We start from the raw sequence: 16,950 nt of genomic DNA on the forward strand, positions 1-16,950 counted from the left end.
AGCATCTGTCCCTTTAAGGTCGGCCGCCTCCCGGCCACCTGGGACTCACTCCCACTCTCCCTTTCACTGGGGACCGTCCTCTTCACAGTCAGAATCGGCCACGTACTAAGTGCCGCTTCCAACCAATCAGGAAGCAGTTAGCTCAGGCCTTTGAGGGGCATGCCCTTGCACCAATGATCTCCAAGCCTTCTCCAGCGCCTCACTTTGAGAGGCGAGGCCAATAGCAGCGCAGGCCAATCTGTTCCAGAGAAGGCATTCGGGAACTGAAAGGATTCACCAATCGGTTAAGAGGACTCTGGGGAGGGCCATTTCTCATTGGTCATCGCTTCCGGAAAAGGGCCGGGCTTCCACATGCAAAACTATAATTTAATTGGTAGGCATGATGTTGACAACCGGGAGCGCGTCCGCCTGGTTCGGAGTGGCAGGGCGCGCAGCCAATCGCAGAGCAGGAGCGCGGACCGCTCACTCAATGGGCGATGTCTGCACAAGGCTGTCACTCAGGTGGCGGTGGCTGAGACGTGGCCCGGCAGCCCTGCTGCTGCGGCGCGAAGTTGGGAGGTGGCGGTGGGGTCCGTGGCGCGCGCTCGCGGTGCTCCGAGGCTCCGAGCGGCGGGACGGGCGGGCGCCGACGGCCGGGTCTCCATGCCCGCGCGTGGGGCGGGCCGCTGATGGAGCGCGCCACCCGGCCTGGGCCGCGCGCGTTGCTGCTGCTGCTGCTGCTGCTGCTGGGCTGCGCGGCGGGGATCGCGGCGGCCGCGCGCTCTCGCAGCCTGCCCGCGCCCACGGCGGACGCGGCGTTCGGCTTAGGGGCAGCGGCCGCCCCGACTTCGGCCGCGCGGGTGCCTGCGGTGACTACGGCCGAAGTGACCGTGGAGGACGCCGAGGCGCTGCCGGCCGCCGCTGGCGAACATGAGTCACGCGCGACGGAGCCCGACGACGACGTGGAGCTGCGGCCGCGCGGCAGGTGAGAGGTTGCGGACCGGGATCCGGGTGCCTCTCGCAGGGATACGAGGGGCTGTGGACAAGCAGAAAGCCGTGACACCTTCTTCCCTAGATCAGAGTGCCTCCCCTGGTCCTGGCTATGGGAGGGCAACAGCATCCTCAAAGGAGGATGGATGAAGGCTGCTTGGAGAACCCAGCACCTGGCTAAGAGAGGAAAGTCCACTTCCCCGCTTTCATTGTTTTCGGGCTTAGCCATCCTCCTGGTCCCTTTTACACTCTCCTTCCCAAGTGTGACTCGTTTTATACTGGCGCTGTTGCGACAGCTGTTTTGAGAAAGGACTTTCGAAAGAGATGTCTACTTGTATCCTTCATATACCAGTACGTTGTGGCCCCTAGTCGAGGGCTTTTGATTTTCTGTTTCTCTAATTGAGATCTGCTGGAACACCTGCATCAGAATTGCCTGGGGGATGCTGGTTTAATAGACAGTTTTCTAGGCTCCGCCCCGGTTCCACTGAACCAGACCTTTTCTGGGTAAGAACCTGGAATCTGTTGTGTTGAACAAGCACTCCCGACAACTCTTGAACACCCTGAAGTTTAAGCACTCTGGTTAGGTTCTTGTATAGGTTCTGGCAGGTCTTTGATATTTAAAGGGGGTTACCATAGTTTATTTCAGTTGTGTTTCTTAGCCTTATAAGCATACACATTCAAGAGACAAGTTTTGAAGCAATTTTCAAAGTCTGCAAGAAATGTAAAACACTTCAACGATAAAGTATTTTTCAGACAGCACGTGTGGAGAAAGTGGTACTATTTAACAAAAGGAATGATAAAGGAGCATTGGGTAAAGTAAGACAGGGAGAGCCAGATCTAAATTAGAAAGTATTTTAAGTTTGTAACATAGTAGTTACTATGTTATAATAAATATCAGAACCTTACAGCGACTACTAGAAATAAGCTAAGTCCTAGAATTCACCATACACCGTTTGAATGCTTATATTTAAAAGGTTTTTAAGTAGTAAATAACACAATTTTCATACATTTGCAATGTATGGACTCTCTTGGATGAGTGGAGCAGCTGTGCAGAGTAAATTTCACGAAGTAGAGTGAAATACTTTGTTTTCCTTAGAACACACACCTACCGCAGCAGGTATTTACTAAAGCTGATCAGAGCCCACGACTCACTGGTGATCCCAAGGTTGAGCAGGTAGCCCCTGCCCTTGGGAGGAGTATGTAGTCCAGAGGTCAAGATGAAGCAGTGCAAATGAAGTGTCATGGGTGATGCAAGGCTTTTGTGGTTTTCATAAGAAATTCCTGTGACAGAATGATTTGGTTCTTAAAAATGGGTAGAATTCTGATAGATAGTGGACATAAGACAGCAAGAGGCATGGGGGCTGGAAATTATGCTGAGACCATTTTGTCGTGTGCGTGTGCGTGTGCGTGTGCGCGTGCGCGTGTGCGTGTGCATGCGCGTGTGCGTGTGCGTGTGTGTGTGTGTGTGTGTGTGTGTGGTGTGTGTTTGCGCCCCTACCCTAACAACATCATCACTTGGAAACATGTTAGACCTCCAGAGTCAGGTGCCACCCAACTTTCTGACCAAGCATCTGCATTGTAATAGATCACCATATGATTCATATGCACATTAGTTTGGGAAATGTTATCTTGAATGGCAGTCCTGAGCGAAAGTTATGCTAAAATATTTCTCTAGCAACAGGGTTTGCTGAAACTCGAGGTGAGGATACTAAAAGAACATTATAGCAGTTCAGTATCATATGCCATTACATGGGACTAACATGAGAGATAGTTGAGCAAAATCTTAGTTGCAGCAAGTAAATTGGTCCTTCTTCTCTTGATGGAGAGCTGGTGGCCAGAAGATGACAGCAAACATAGGAACATCAAGAGGTTTAGGGAATCTGGGAAGAAAAGGTAAGGGGTGTTGGTATTGGTCCTGATGCCTCGGAGATGCAGGACATCCAGACTGATGCTTGGCAAGAAGGTGGAAATGAATGACTTGAGCTAGAGGGAAGGCCGGACAGATAGCAACAGTTATAAGAAGAAGGAAGTGCTCACGGAAAAAGCCCCAGGAGATGCCTTTATCTTCTAGAGAGGACAAGCATAGCTCACTAGGGTAGAGTGTAGGCCTGAGTCTGGAAAGACTTGGTGATGAGCACAGTAACAGTTTAAGTGCAGTAGGAAATAAATTGCAAAAGGTGAGGACTACTCTCTTCCTGCCCCACTCCCTCCTTTCCTTACTGTAGTCTCCGAGGAGGGAGCCTGTGTAGACAGGTTGAAAAAGAAAAGGATAAAGGTGGCTCTGTATTCGAAGTGGCTCTTGCTTATCATCCCAGCACCTGGGAGGCCAAGGGAGGAGGATTGCTGCGAGTTCTGGGTTACGGAATTCAGGAAGGGGTCTGAGTGTCGGTCCAGAGCGGTCGGAAGGACCACTTTCTTCCTACAAGAGTGAAAATAGAGGAAATGGGCTGGGAGAAGAGCATGTGACCCCTGGCCAACAGGGCTGCACGGTGGTGTGAAGTCAACATGGTGTGAATGAGTGAGAAGCCATGGGTGAGTTGGGTCAGCAGGAGATAAATATCCACAGTTTAATAAAAGTTTTTTCTAAGTGCTCTTTACAAGTGAAAACAAAATCTGTGAATATCAGTTCCATAATTATAGAACGATATCCTGTTTGTTTCAAGGGGAGAGCTGTAGTGACAGAGCTGAGTTAACCAAGCGTTGATCACAAACAGCTGTGAAGAACTATGGCACTTGCCGGACAGGGGGAGGTGGGGAATGAAGGTCTGTCTGTCTTTTGCCTTTTGATGCATAGCCGGATGGGACCTACTGAGATTCACTCTCCCCTTTGATAGCCTTTCTTTACCCATGGCACTCCACGTGATCATTCTGCCTCTCAGGCATGTGACTGACTGGATAAACATTCTTTTTTTTTTTTCCCCAAAAATGTAAGCTTGTTTTTCTAGTAGCAGTTTTCTTCTAAGCTTTAGACTAGTAAATGGTATGCCTTCCCCCACCCCACCCCCCACACACAGAAAATTGGGAAGAACACCTCAATCACACACTTAACTGTTGGATTTTATGGATACTGGCAGAGTTTATATTACCTGCTCTAATTTTAACATGTAACGAATTGCCAAGTGTTACTTGGTTCCTGCAGAGGATTGGTTCCTGCAGGGTGTTACTTGGTTCCTGCAGAGGGTTAGTAGGTTCCTGAAGGGGGTTGGGCCTGCAGAGTGTTACTTGGTTCCTGCGGAGGGTTACTTGGTTCCTGCAGGGGGTTGGGCCTGCAGAGTGTTAGTGTTCCTGCACAGTGTTACTTGGTTCCTGCAGGGGGTTGTGCCTGCAGAGTGTTAGTGTTCCTGCACAGTGTTACTTGGTTCCTGCAGGGGGTTGGGCCTGCAGAGTGTTAGTGTTCCTGCACAGTGTTACTTGGTTCCTGCAGGGGGTTGGGCCTGCAGAGTGTTACTTGGTTCCTGCAAGGGGTTGGTCATTTCACACCAAAGACGTTCTGCAGTTATAAAGAACTAATTTGATCTTGCTTGTCACACTCATTGCAAAGTGTATTTCCTTTTGCCTTGCTTGTTCTCTCTACTTCCTAACACAAGTATTACTGAACTTGACATTTCTTCCTGGTGTCTCTATACACCGTTCACCCGCTAACAGAAGTTTTTGGGTTAAATGAGATAACGTCAAATACTTTGCAAATGTAAGATGACTTAATTCCTCTTTATTTCTCTTTCCACTCTGCCTTTTCCCAGACTGAGCGGATAGGAAGTAAAGGTGTAGAAATCTGGTCTTCCTCAGATTTTCAAATTCATACACATAATATTTTGTTTGTTGTTTTAAACGCCCTTTAGGCCATTAATAAATAGCATGTCTGAATACTGTGTTGAAAGAGAGCACTGCCAATCGTGAAGGCCTGTCAGTGTTCACTTTTCCCACTCCAGACTGGAGGGTAACCAAAAGTTAAAGAAGAATTTACACGTAACTTCCCAAACAGGTTGTAAGCCAAACTACACATACTCTGGGCCAGTAAATGGACTGTCTTTCCTCTCTACAATTGCCTTCAACTTAATTGATGCCTAGACCCTGAATATCTGTAACAGGGACCAGACCGTTCCTTATTTGAACTCAGCTCTGTGTGTTCATTTTACAAAGGGACCTGTCTGTCAGTTGCCATGAACAGTAGTTAGAACTTGGTTCTTCAGTACCAAGCACCTGGGATCTCCACCTGCTTTTTTCTTTTTCTTTTTAATGAAAGCAGTAGTTTATACACGTTATTTATACACATTGTTTTAAAACACTTTGAGGGACCCTGGGTGTAGATCTGTGACAGACAAATACTTAGCATGAGTGAGGCCTAGGGCTTAATGGGGAACATCAAAAGCAGGCAAGCAGACACACACACACAAAACCTACCAAATAGGACAACAGTACCTAGTGGTAGAAGAGAACTTGTAAGGTACGGGATAAATGTAAAGGGAGGAAATTAAATATGTAGTTTTTTAAAACTCTGTTCTATTTGTGAGTAACCATTTTGAGTAAAACTGTTTCATTGTATGAATTAGAAATGCTTTTTTATTTTCCTCATGTAGCCCAGGCTGGCCTTGAACTCATGATCGTCTGGCCTCCACCACCTAAATGCTGGGGCTTTTTGTTTTGGGTTGTTTTTTAGAGTGTTACAATGAAGCCCAGAAGCCTCGAGGACCCTCCAGATTCCCTAGTGCTAGGATTACAGGCATGCCCCACCATATCTTACCTAGAAAAAATGTTTTCTGTCTTTAAGAGGACTCTCTGTTACTCTTGTGTTACCTGTAAATTTGCTTAAGCTTCCTCAAGGTCTAGCTGATATATCAGAACAAAGCTCAGTTGACAGCTTTAGGTATTATTTGTTCTCATTTGAAGCCTGGCTGTTCTTAGGATCTGTTTAAACATAGGAGGCTTGTTGGAGGATTTATCTAGATGAGGACTAAGGCATCAAGTCCAATCAGTATTAGTTTTGGGTTTTTTTTTTTTTTGTATGAAAACACATGCTTTGTATATGTTTTGGTGGAAGATCCTTAGGCCTATCAGATATATATATATATATATATATATATATATATATATATATATATATATATAATGTGTGTGTATATATATATGTATAGTTTGTAAAGTATATTCACTAGAAGAAAATAAATAGAAAATATTAAAGTAAGCAGGGTTTTTGTTTGTTTGTTTTGCATCAGAGTTTCTTTGGGTAGCCCTGGCTGTCCCAGAACTCACTCTGTAGACCATGCTGATCATGAACTCACAGAGATATGCCTGCCTCTGCCTTCCAAGTGCTGAGATTAAAGGCATGTGCCACACCACTGGGCAGAAAGTAAACAGTTCCTAATCTGTAAACTATTCAGTCCAGATAATGCTTTCTGTCACCTGCTGGGAAGTCCACAGGAAGTCCAGGACTCCTTTGAAATGACTTTATGAAGGAGTTTAGCATCTACCAGAATCCAGCAAACTTAACTGTCAGTGGATAGATTAAGTCAGAGCCCAGGGTTCTTTAAAATCAAGGCAGAGCCAGTGAAGCCTGTGTATTCATTTGGCCTATAGTCATTTCTGCTAAATTGAGGACGTAATCAGAGTGGTTACAAGATAAATGACACCTTGATGTCATTTCTGGAAGCAAAAAAGAAAGAAAAAATTGCATATTACAGTAGCATACTAATCATTTGGGCAGATTTGGAGTTGATAGACTAACAGAGCTAGGAAGACTGTATTCCCCAGGCCTGTCCTAGACTTATTTGTGAGTGATCCTAGGCAAGTTCCATTTCTTTGCATCTTTCTTAGCCTCTCTGTTTGATGTGGATAATGTCTTTACATCATGTAATCAATTTGTGTAATAATCATTTCCTTATTTTACTAGGTTAGGCACTGCCAGGCACTGAGTAGAGAGAAGCTCAGAGTCTGGCAGGAATAACTTTGTTTACAGAATTAACTAGATTGTAGTAGATAGTCAGGCATCCTTATAATGGCATGAAGCTGGAGAAAATGGGAGCATCACTGTCATACTATCAAATCCTTTAATATAGGAAGAGTCAGGTGGAGCTGGAGAGGTGTCTCAGTGGTTGAGAACACTTGCTGCTCTTGCAGAGGACCCAGGTTTGGTTCTCAGCACCTATATGGTGGCTCACAGCCATCCACAACTCCAGGTGATCTGATAACTTCTTCTGACCTCCATGGGCACCAGACATACATATGGTATACATACATACATGCAGGTAAAACACTCGTACACATAAAATAAAATATGTCTTTCAAAGAAATGTCAAGGGCCAAAGAAATGGTTCAGGGGATGAAATGGCTTCCATGAAGCCCAATGACTACGTTTGATCTCTGGAGTCCAGATGAGGTGGCACATCTGTAATCCCAGCACTCCTGCATCAAGATGGAGGCAGAGACAGGAGAGGCACCAGGTGCTTACTTGCAGGTCAGCTAGCTCCAAAAGAAAGAGAGGAAGGAAAGACTTGACTCCCGAAGTTGTCTTGTGATATCCATATGCACACGCGCACACACACACACACACACACACACACACACACACACACACACACGCACACGCGCGCACGCGCGTGTGAACATGCAAATAATAATAAATTAAAATTTTTTAATTTGAAAAAGAAACTCTCTTGGTCAGAATAGGCCACAGAATCACACAAGCAAGGGCACAGTGGGAGTTTTACAGTGAACTTAGCAGGATTTCCAAGCCTGAGTTCCCAGGTCACTGTGGATCTGTATAAGGGATCTTTGAGATCCAGTGGGAATCCATGGACTATAGGTTATTTAAATAATGTAATGGAATGAGACATTTAATAAGGAAAACCCTAATTAAAAAGCCAGATGTGGTGAACACATACCTGTAATCCCCGCAGCACTCAGAGGCAGAAGGACTAGATATCCAGGGCCGTCCTCTGCTATATACACAGTGTATCTGAGGCTATAAAATACCCTGTCTCAACAGACAGACAAACACAAAAGAGTGAACTTCTTTGCTTTGAGCTCCAATTATGTCGAACCTCCAATAATAATTATATTTCTTTCTTCCCAGAAACGCTGAATATTTAGGCTAGTTTTAAATATTTTCTTTAAAGCTGGGGCAATGTAGGCGACCAAAATGGGTCAGCAGGTGAAGGAGCTTGCCGCCAACCCTGATCATGATCTCCATCCCTAGAACCCACTTGGTGAAAGGAGAGAACCAACTCCTGTACATTGTCCTTTGACATCCGCAATTCAGATTATGGCACATGTATGTCCCATTCCCCCCCCCCCCCGCGCCCCCCCCCCCGCAACAAACAAAATAAATACAAAGAAAATTAATGGAGTATTAAGCACTTGGCAAATGAAATATTTGAAGACAGGGTGAAAATTGAATGAACAAAGGAAGCTTGTTGGAAGGGCTGGAAACCCCTGGGGTGTGTGTGTTGTCATGGGTTGAGAGAGGTGTGAGGAGAGGGGATTAGCTTGGCAACAGAGACAGAATGAGGTTAGGAAAGTACACAGGAGCTAAATTGTGGAAGCATTCTGTCCCTTGCAAAGCCGTGGGCACAGCAGAAGTTAATCAGAGCTCTTCTATGGACTCAAACTCACCAGAAATGGGAAGAAATGGTCCTGAGGCCAGAAAATATGTCAGACAGGCTTTTACGATGTTTTGATGAAAATGAAAGTCTGGGGCCAGGGCAGGGGGAATGAAGAGACAAACTTAAGGGCAACTTTGGAAACAGAATCAGGAATACGTGGCTATGATCGTAATGTCTCAATAGGGTGAGAGAGCAGGTGGGGTGAGGTCCATGATACGCGTTAGGTGGCAAAGTGAACGGGTGTAGTGTGAAGAGAGGAAGAAGTAGGAGGAAGAAATTGGGTGAGAGGTTTAATTCTGAATGTGCCATCCTGATAAGGGGTGGAACCTACCTGCCGAGCTGTCCTGAAAGGGATGGGGAACCACAAATGCCATGTAGGTTTGTTTGGGGCTGCCGTTTTCACAAGAGAGAAAAGTGGGCCCTGGCTTTCCAGGAAGAGCATGCTGTACAAACAGAAAGTGCCTGCTAGGAAGAGATGGAGAGCTATGGGAATGACAGGTGAGAGTCTGTCGGAGGCAGAGGCCTCTGTGGGAGGAAAGGTTTGGAATGTGCTTGCTGGCAATCCCAGACAGATGCGCTGCTGCGCTAAGGAGCTAGGGCTACCAGAAGCGGTTAGAGATCATGTTCTAGCGAGTCGTGAATTCTTTGCCTCCTCGGTTACAAATCGGTTGGCCCAGCTGATCTTAGCTTGAAATTCATCCTGGATGTTACGATACATTGTCTTGTGATCCTTTAATAGTTTGTGATCGTTTTTTATGACCGGGCAGTTTGTGTTATATTGAGCTAAGAGAAACAGCTCTATTTTACCTATTAAAAAACAAGGTGAGGGGCTGGGAGATGGCCCAGTGGATAAGACACCAGCTGCTCGGCAGGTGTGAAGACTAGAACCATGCTCCTCCCCTCTCCCACCCTCAGCAAGCTGACAAACGAGACTAGAGGGAATTGGCAAGCTCTGGGTTCCAAAAGAGATTCTGTCTCCATCAGCGAAGTAAAGGGGCAGAAAAAAATGGCTCAGCATTCAAGAGTATTTGCTGCTCTTCCAGAGAACCCGAATTTGGTCAGGCAGCTCACAATTGCCTATAACTCCAGCTCCAGGGGCTCCAATGCCTTCTGGCTCCACAAGCACCCACAAACATGACCTACACATGCAAAACATATAGATGCACATACTACACACAAAAAAAATATTTTTGTTTTGGCCAGGGGAGGTATGGGTTTCTCTATGTAGCCTTGGCTGGCCTGGAACTCACTATGTAGACCAGTCTGGCCTGAAACTCAACAGAAATCTCCCTGCCTCCCGAGTGCTGGGATTAAAGGCATGCACCACCAAGCCCAGCTAAAAATAAATCTTGTTCAAAAAAAAAAAAAACTTTAAATAAAATGGAGTGCAACTGAGGAAGACACCAGCTTTAGGCATGAAACAGATATACATTGCAAAATAAATGTATAAATAAAAATTATAAAAAAAAGTCCAACTGAGTGAAACTTTGAGAAGAATAAAGGCAGAGCCGTGGAGGTGTGTCCAGTGACTTCCAGGCCCTACCTGTGACTTCTTTGGTTCTTGAATAAATTAAAGGGTTTTCATCTTGTTTGAAACAGTGCGTTCATGGGGAGATAAATGCCTCTCTGTCCCCCCTCTTTTCATCTCCCTGTTCTGATGCCTGTGTCACCTCTGTGCTTTATTGTCCCTGCATTCAGCTGAGGCTCTTTCTCAAGAGTCTGGCTACTTGCTGCTTTCCCGGTCAATGGCAGTGAGCATCCCTCTTGACTGTAAATTAGGTGATCTCCGGAACCTCGCGTCTGCATTGTCCCGGTGCTGCTGCTCCATTCCAGCTGTGGCATAAGGGGTCCCTCCCTTTAGAACACATGCTATAGGAAGGAGTCAAAGTGCACCCCCCTAGTATGTTACTGCCAACTTGTCACACACCCTAGCTTGTAACACGAGAGGTAGAGGATTTTACAGGGTTTGTTTTGTTTTATTTTTTTTAACACTCGGCAGAGCGCTCAGGAGCTGGGGGGTGAGAATCTCTTGACCTCCAGAGTTCCAGACCAGCTCCAGCAACAGGTAGAAAGCTTAAAAGGAATTGGGCTGGCCTTTTCCTTTGATTTGTAAACTAAAGTTATGTGGTGAAATTTTTATTTTTCACAAATAAGATAAAGGGTTACCACTTTAAAATCCAAAATAAGAAAATTAATGTATAATTTGGTAATTACATTTATGTGTTGTTTGCTTTTTTAGACAGGGTTTTACTGGGTAGTCCAGGCTGGCATTAAACTTGGTATGTTGCCCAGACTGGCTGGCTGGAGATCCTTCTGTCTCCTGAGTGCTGAGATCACAGGGTATACCACAACACCTCACAAATTGTGCTTGGAGAGATTTCAAATGAGTTTATATTAACTTATTTCCCTGATTAACTTATGGTTTTACTTTGTGCATTTTGTACATCAAATGCAATGCAAGGAGTGAAATTGTACCTTATATTCCTAACCAGGAACATACTGATTTATGCATAGTTGGAATTTGTGTGGTCTTCTAAGAAGATGTAAAATTTTATTGTTTGTTTGTTTGTTTGTTTGTTTGTTTGTTTTGTGTGTGTGTGCTCCTGCAGTGTGTGCTTGAGCACAGACATTTGAAGATTAGTGGACAACCTTCAGGAGTTAACTCTCCCTGGCTACCATATGGGTCCAAGGACTCAGGATGCTGGGCTCGGCATCAAGCACCTTTACCAGCTGAGCCCAAGCCCGAGCCCTCACGCCCGACTCTTGCACGGTCTTTAAAGCAGGCAGATAACCCCCATGAATTCCTCAAGTTTAACTAGGAATTGAAACCAGCTCAGTTAAAACCAGTGTTCAACTCTTTCATCCAATGTGCAGTTTACAGTCCGCTGTGTACCAGGGGTGTATGTCCAATGCAAAAAAGATAATAACAGTAAGAAAAATCATTTGAGGGGTTCTCAGGATAGTCTTGACTTTGGATATGTCAACTTTGATATACCAAGGAGCCTGTTAGGGAACTTCATTATAGTATTCAGACATGTGTGTCCAGACCTCAGGGGAGAGGTCTAGAGCCAGAGATGAAAATTTTGGAGTTGCCATCACAGAGGTGTGTTTAAAATTTTGAGACTGGCCGAGATCTCCAAACTAGTTCAACATAGGGAAGACTAACTATTTTAAGAGGCAAGAAAGATGAAGAGAAACCAGAAAATGGAACTGAGAAAAATCAGAGAATTGAGTGAAAAAATAATTTTTTATATTTTTTTTTCAAAATTATAATTACATAATCTCCCATAGTCCCTTTCCTCTCTCCAGGCATTCCCACTTACCTCCTCCCCTTCTCTCAATTTCATGGCCTGTTTTTTTTTTCTTTAATTGTATCCTCTTTCTCCTAAATACATAAATACAACCTGTCCACTCGATATACAGTCACTTCTGTGTTTCAGGGCTGACCACTTGGTATTAGATAATCAAGTGTGAGGGGTTGGGGGAGCTCATTTCCCTGGGAAGACTTTCTCCCACTCCCAGCATTCTCCAGTTGCTGGTCATTTTTTTATTTAGGGTTGAGGCCCTCTGAGCTTCCACCTTCCAAGTTACCATGTCCGTTAGTGTTGTTATTGTCCGGGTCTTGTTTAGACAGCCGTGTTTCTCTGACATTTCTAGGATACACAATCTCACAGCAAACTTCCTGTTCCTCTGATTCTTACAATCTTTCCACTTCCTCTTCTGAAATGATCCCTGAGCCTTAGGAGTTATATTGAGATGTAGTGATTAGGACTAGGTACTACATGATCTCTTGGTCTCTTGTCCTCTGCATTTTAATTGGCTGTGGTTTTCTGCAATAGTTGCTGTCTGCTGTGTGTGGGGGTGAATTAGGAAAATATCCAAGAATGGTGGCACATGCTTTTAGTGCCAGTACTCGGGAAGCAGAAGCAGTAGACCTCTGTGTTCGAGACCAGCCTAGTCTACATGACTTCCAGGACAGCTTGGGCTATAAGGGTTTCCAGGGCTCAGAGAGACCCTGCCTCTGGAAAAATAAATGAATGAATACATAAATCAGGAAAATGTGGTATCTCAGAAGCCACATAGAGTATGTTTCACAAAGTGCAGGAGTGATAGTTGACCCTGAGTATTTGTCATTGTGAAGGTCAACAGTGACTCCAGCGAGAACTGCTTTGGTACTGTGGGAGTTTTGTTGTAGAAAGACTCAAGAAAGGGATTAGAGGCTAGAAATAAGAGTGGTTTGTTTGGCTTGATTTAGTAGTTGGACTTTTGGGTTTTTTTTTTTTAAGAGTGGGCTATGAGATAGGGTCTTTCATTGTAGTCCAAGTTGGCCTTAAGCTCTTAATTTTCCTACCTCAGCCTCCCACATGCTGGGAACATAGGCCTAGCTGGTTCTGATTTTAAGTTGGGAATTACAGGAGATTTGAATCCTCATCTTGTGTATTCAGGCTGCCATAATAAAGTCCCGTAGACTGGGAGGCTAGAAACAACAGAAATGTTTTTCTCACAGTTGTGGATAAGAAAGAGGGAGGGTTATAGGATCAGGGACTTATACCTTCTCATGGAGTCAGAGGTTTGTTGGAGTCAAAGAAGAGGAAGCAAGCAGGAAAGAAAAGCCTTGGTGGCTGAAGTGCGATCTTGAAATGTGGTCCTGACAGAGTCACGGGCCTGACAGGAGAGACCGATTCAAGGTAGACACAGTAAAAACCCAGAGAACTGAGGAAAAGTCATGTGAGTTAGTGACAGTCACCAGCAGCTAAACTCTTCCAGGAATCAGCTGGTGACCTATGAAAGGGCCAGCACAGGACCATTAGGAGGGTCGATGGATGGAACGGCCTGATCCCAAGAATTTGAGGGAGAAGAGGAAGGAAATGGGCCAGAAGTAGCAAGGAGATGAAAGATCTGGTAGTCAAGAGTCACAGTAGGAGAATGTGCTCCCTTCCTTGGGGAAGTGGTGTTCTTAGGGAATGTTCTAGGAAAGCAAGCAGCAGAGTGAGAATTTGGGGAGGGGACCGAGAAGGTTAGGGAGAAGGCCGGGTCGGAGCTTATTCAGGTGAGTGCTTGCTGCAGAAGCACGAGGGCCCAGGTAGAAGCTGGGTGGCGTGGTACACTACTGTAATTCCAGCCCTGGGGAAGCAGAGACAGGAAGACCCTGGGGCTCCAACCTACACACATGTGCACACATACACATGCACACATACACATGCACACACACAAGAAAGTTTGCAGAGGAATGTGTTGCAAAGGAGTGGATCTCAGGAGGTGGGGAAAGAGCAGGAGAGGACACAGCCAGGATGTTGAGGATGATGAGGTGATGGAAGGTGATGAGGATGTGGAAGGAGAGGAGACCTAGGAATCGAGGGCTTTTCATCAGAGGCTTGAGCAGATAAAGGGTGTGGTGAAGTTAGTTGTCTTGCTCTAGAGACAGATAGGTGACAAGACCTGAAAGGTTGAGGGGCAGTGGTCTCCCCTCTTTTCTTACTGATGGGACGAACTTTCTTTCAAGTGATTGAATAAGTGCACACTGTCTTAGATTGCTTTCCAAATTTTGTTCTATTTATTTTTCATTTGCAGATCCTTAGTAATTATCAGCACTTTAGATGGAAGAATTGCTGCATTGGACGCTGAGAATCATGGGAAAAAGCAGTGGGATTTGGATGTAGGATCTGGTTCCTTGGTTTCATCTAGCCTCAGCAAGCCGGAGGTAAGAAAACTCGAGAAGTTGTGGTGAGAATCGCTGCTGTGTCTTCTTGTGAAGCTTGAGCTCGGAGCCTTTGCCTGGGTTAGAGATGTCAAGTGTCACTTCACGTTTCTGTAAAATGGGGTGGATGGTAACATCCACTTCTTAGGATTGCTGCAGGCATTACATGTGTTAATCATATAAGTAACCAAGAAACCATGTCTGCTATATCCAGATAGCACATTACTTGGTTGATGACGTGGTCATCTTTTCATATTGTCATCATAGGATCCCCAAGAAGGAGCAATAATTAAGATTTTCTAGTTAGAAATCCATGCTGCAGAACCCTATGCTTTGTTATTCTCTACGTTTTTCCTTAAGTATTGTAAATCCTAATTGTTTTTTGTATGGTCCAAACCAGGTCACTTAAAATATATATATACACACACATATTATGGTAATTATATATAAAGATAATATATATTGTTAGAGTGGAGGAGGTGGAGGGGAGAGAGAGGTCCCAGGCACACAGGCACGTACATCCAATATTGCACATACGGAGGTTGTAGGTCAACTTTATGTACTCAGTTCTCTCCTTCCACTGTGGGTTCCAGGGACTGAACTCCAGTCACAGGCCTGTGTGGCAAGAACCATCTCACCAGCCCTAAGTGCACTACATTTCATCTAATTTTATTTATCGCAGAAAATTTGTACTTCCTGGTTCTGAGCTCTGGGATATAGAGAGCACCAAACATTCAGACCCGTGCTGCAGCTCCACCCCTTGGCAGGTTAGTTCCCCGTCGGTGAGGAACTGCCCATCTTGGGGTGGTGCCGTGGGGAGCAGTAGAGGAGAGAAGCTTACTTTCCAGTATTTAATCTTGACTCTGGGTTGTCTCCTGAGCTTTAGTCTGTTGTCCAAGCCATTTTAAGTAAATCCATCTTTAGAGCCGCGGTAGCTGTCAGTCGCCTGTGGAATGCCCTCAGTCTCCTCCCACATCTAGTCATTGCTAACTGTGGACACCCCCACAGTCGTCTTTTCTTTAAAAAGCTTCCAAGCCGGTATCAAGTTGGGAGGAGACAAGAGCTGACATGAGGGGCTTAAGAATGACCGTACTGTCATTGGTGGAGCTCTGGGATGGGAACACTGCTGCCAACCTCCTTTCTGTACCCGCACTTCCCGTGTGTTCCAGTAAACCCAGCCCGGATCATTTCTGCGGCTCTGAGGAGGGGACTTAAGGAAACAGTCTTGTAGAGTTTCTACATCTCCTGTGTGCTAAGCCCTGCCCAGACTTTGGGCAAGCAGTGTGTATTATGCTTTTGTATTTGTCAGACTGTATGCTGACGCATGTTTTGGGATTCGTGAGCTTCTGTTGTTAAGAATTACTGACATGAATAGCAAGTTGATTGTCTTTAACCTGAAGTCAGATTTTAAGAATGGTATTCAGATGTTTATTTGTGCTCTTATGGCATTTTCCTTATTTTTAAACTAGACATGAAGATGATCAGCAAAATGAAATTATAAACCATTTCTATCTGAGATCATTTCAGTGTGTTGTAGTGATTCAGAGCATGTGTGTATTTGCAAACTGAAAATTCACACACAGAAATGGATGAGCTGCATGGCATGACCAAGTAGAATGTGAACAGCTGTACTAACCAAAGTCTTGACAGCTGTGAACAAGAGTTCAGGGTCATCCTCAGCTGCATAGCAAGTTTAAGGTTTTCCTGGGTTGTGGAAGGCCCTGGCCTTCCACCCCACCACACGCAAAGACAAAAAGAAAACTCAATAGATAGTTTTCATGCAAGAAAAAAAAAATCCATGGCTCAGTGGGTAAAGTTGCTAATCTTCCAAGCCTGAATACCTGAGTTCAAAACCTGGGCCCACATGATGGAAGAGAAGAGTTGATTCCCAAAGGTTGTCCTCTGACTTCCACATTGCACCCGGTGGCTGTGCCTCGCCCATGCACAAATCAATCAATTAATTAATAAATATAATTCATTTTTAAGCATCCAGAGGGTGTTAGATCCCTTGGAGCTTGGGTAGCAAGAGGTTGTGAGCTACTCTGTGTAGGTGCTGGACTCTGAAAGTTCTCTTAATTGCTGAGTCATCTCTCCAGCCCCCCAAAAAGTTAGAGGGGGGTGGCTGAGACTTCTTTACATTATCTAGTTTTTAATTTTCTACTGTATAAGAAAGAAATCTAAAGGCATCGATCATTTGTGACAACATGATAGCTTAATATATAGATATGTTAATGATGGTATTCTCAGCATCATAATGTATACTTGGTCTTCCTTAGAGTAGCCCTCCTGATGTTGCTCAGTCAATCCCACTTTATAAACTGTTGAAAACCGAACCTTAGAGCTCTTGAAGTATCAGTCCTACCGTGTGATAAAGACTTCCTGGCTGTACTTTGTGTGCCTGCTCTGAGCCTTTTCCACATTTGTATGTGCGCATCCTGTATAGACTCAGGCTGTTCATAAAATATGGCAAGTCTCAAACTCTTGGTCTGACGAGCCTTCTATATTTATTTTGAAATTCTTTATTACATCTTTTTTTATTTATTATGTGTATTGTGAAGGGCATCCATACCACAGTGCAAGTGTGGAGATCAGGAGACAACTTGGTTCTCTCCTTCTACCATATAGGTCCCAGGCACCAAATCAGGTTGGCAGGCTTGTAGACAAGTGCCGTCACTCTCTGAACCC

General features: G+C 44.9%; 1 protein-coding gene across 1 annotated transcript in view; it reads left to right on the forward strand.

Moving 5' to 3' along the window:
* The first annotated feature begins 472 nt into the window (after positions 1–472).
* Eif2ak3 (eukaryotic translation initiation factor 2 alpha kinase 3) overlaps positions 473–16,950 on the forward strand; it is a 67,424-nt gene continuing 50,946 nt past the window's right edge. Inside the window, exons 1-2 of the mRNA XM_052720663.1 lie at positions 473–964; positions 14,139–14,268. Coding sequence (XP_052576623.1) covers positions 669–964; positions 14,139–14,268 — 426 coding nt within the window. The 5' untranslated portion in view covers positions 473–668. The remainder of the gene's footprint in view (positions 965–14,138; positions 14,269–16,950) is intronic.

This window comes from Peromyscus californicus, unplaced genomic scaffold (assembly GCF_007827085.1).
Source record: "Peromyscus californicus insignis strain IS unplaced genomic scaffold, ASM782708v3 Scaffold_6__1_contigs__length_162567912, whole genome shotgun sequence".
Lineage (NCBI taxonomy): Eukaryota > Metazoa > Chordata > Mammalia > Rodentia > Cricetidae > Peromyscus > Peromyscus californicus.